Source organism: Trichinella spiralis, assembly GCF_000181795.1.
Source record: "Trichinella spiralis strain ISS 195 chromosome Unknown Scfld6322, whole genome shotgun sequence".
NCBI classification, from domain to species: domain Eukaryota; kingdom Metazoa; phylum Nematoda; class Enoplea; order Trichinellida; family Trichinellidae; genus Trichinella; species Trichinella spiralis.
The window spans coordinates 1-1,972 of record NW_003533261.1 but is presented as its reverse complement, the minus strand read 5'-3'; the positions used below and the strand labels follow the sequence as shown (position 1 = coordinate 1,972).

The window sequence follows — 1,972 nt, the reverse complement described above, 5'->3', positions numbered from 1 at the left end:
GAAACGTGGTCACCAGCATGCTGCGCTACAAGGACCAAAGCGTTTTCGTCGTTGACGACGGACTTTTTGGGCACCGTTTCCAAAGCGATGCAGATGTTCTTTTTCGACGACAACCGCACGACGGTTCGCGTTTGTGCGATCAAAATTTTCCAAGAACTATTTGCCCAATATTCGGAATTGTACCCCTACTTGACCATGCAGCCGATCGCGTCCGCGTTGATCAGCAGCGTTCTCAACGAACAAGACCACCGGCTCACTGTCATCGTGTTGGAGCTGATGCTGGCCATGGGGGGGGGGGGGAGAAAAAAAAAATGAGATTTATTTTTTCGAAGTCATGGATATTGCTCAAAAATTCATCACCGACTACCTCGTGACCGCTTGCAGCGAACCACTGCCGTCAGAAGACGAGTTGGCCAAATTTGCTGCCAATGTCCAACTGGTGCTAAACGGTCTTGTCAACATGCTCAAGTTGAAATTTCAAACTTTGTACGGGTCAATGGTACAGCGTGTGCTCAAATTGATCATTGACACGTTGCTATTCCAATATGAAAGGTTCGATCGTTTTTTCCAATTTGACGAAAATCTAATATTGTAATTTGTTCTGTTCTATTATTCTTCAGGGGCATCTGCAACGTATTTCTTGGTGATTGTCGAAAAATGATGCTGCAATTTTTGCTCTCTCTCCGATGCGATTCATCTTGCCGGTGTTTGGCTTATTTGCACGAACGAAGAGTCACACCAATGGCGAATGCTTTCGTTGTTGTCGACCGGTGCTATGAACGAGCGCTGAACGAAAAAGCGAACGGCCATTCGTCTCAGGAATCGAATTCCAATGCTCAACGGACCACGGTGGACGGAAACGACAGTAATTTGATTGTCCACTTTAACATAAACGAATTGTGGGAGTTGATTTTGAAAGCAATCAAAACGGAACGCTATTGGCCAGCTTTGAAGCAACTGTTCGTCAGTTTGAAGTATCTTCTTCATGATCGTTACTTCATCCAAGGTTGGCAAGAACAAAAAACTAAGCGACAACAAAACAACACTGTCAACAATAGCAGTGGTGATGGCGATCAGAGAAAAGAAAAAAAAGAAAAAGATGATGATGATTGCAATGATGATGATGATGATGATGATGATGATGATGATAATGATAATGCTGACGGAGGTGGAAATGTACGAACACTTTGTGTTGAATTGTTGCGCCTGATTGCCAACCCACGTCGCAGTGACCAAATGCTGCCGTCGCCGAAGGAAAGTGGCTTCGATTCAGCCGACATGAATGAATTTGTCTACCCAATACTGGCCGAGCTTGTCTCTTACAAGCACATTTTGAGCAAGCAGACTTTGAACGGCATCGCGATGGCCACTCAAGGCGGTATCAAAAGTCCCAAATCGACGCAGGCTGTAATTGCCACGACTTATTGTATGCTGTTGATTCCGGACGTGATGAAGCCGATGATGTGAAGATTGATATCGCATTTCTTCGACTTGCCCTATTCGATTGACTAATATCACTTTTACTCGAACTACTGGAGTATTGGATAATCATAATCTTAAGAAAAACTACTCTACCTAGCGTTTACTCACTGATATAAATATTTTAAGTGGTTGGCTAGCGCCACAATTACTTTCCTATATTTATCAACACAGATCCAATTTGAGTGTGTGAATAAACATACGACCACCAAAATTTGTCTCGTCTGTATGATCTACATGGCTACATCCGAAACTCATGACGTTACCATTGGCATACCGCGTTCACTGTTATATAGACTCCATGTATATCAGAAAGATCTCTATTGTAACTTCTCGATTTTTAGCATCCTTACACAAATCTGTTTACGTCGAATAAGAATATGATATCCGTCAAAAATATATGTCCGATCACACTGTACGCAGTATCTCGATTGATGATGATGCATGCGAGAGAATGCGATTTGCATGAACGCGAACTGTTATCTTCATCTGC

At 43.0% G+C, this 1,972-nt stretch overlaps 1 protein-coding gene across 1 annotated transcript; it reads left to right on the top strand.

The window, feature by feature from the left end:
- The first annotated feature begins 334 nt into the window (after positions 1–334).
- Tsp_13911 (hypothetical protein) lies at positions 335–1,467 on the top strand. Its single transcript, XM_003366236.1, has 3 exons — positions 335–552; positions 621–1,006; positions 1,274–1,467. The coding sequence occupies exons 1-3, from the start codon at positions 335–337 to the stop codon at positions 1,465–1,467; spliced, it is 798 nt and encodes a 265-aa protein (XP_003366284.1).
- Positions 1,468–1,972: the final 505 nt, after the last annotated feature.

Bases quoted from the DNA above. Each gene is read 5' to 3' on its own strand.
- Tsp_13911 (XM_003366236.1), top strand. From the start codon at position 335: ATGGATATTGCTCAAAAATTCATCACCGACTACCTCGTGACCGCTTGC. The intron at 553-620 runs GTTCGATCGTTT...ATTATTCTTCAG, and splicing joins TTGCTATTCCAATATGAAAG to GGGCATCTGCAACGTATTTC. The intron at 1,007-1,273 runs GTTGGCAAGAAC...GCTTCGATTCAG, and splicing joins TGATCGTTACTTCATCCAAG to CCGACATGAATGAATTTGTC.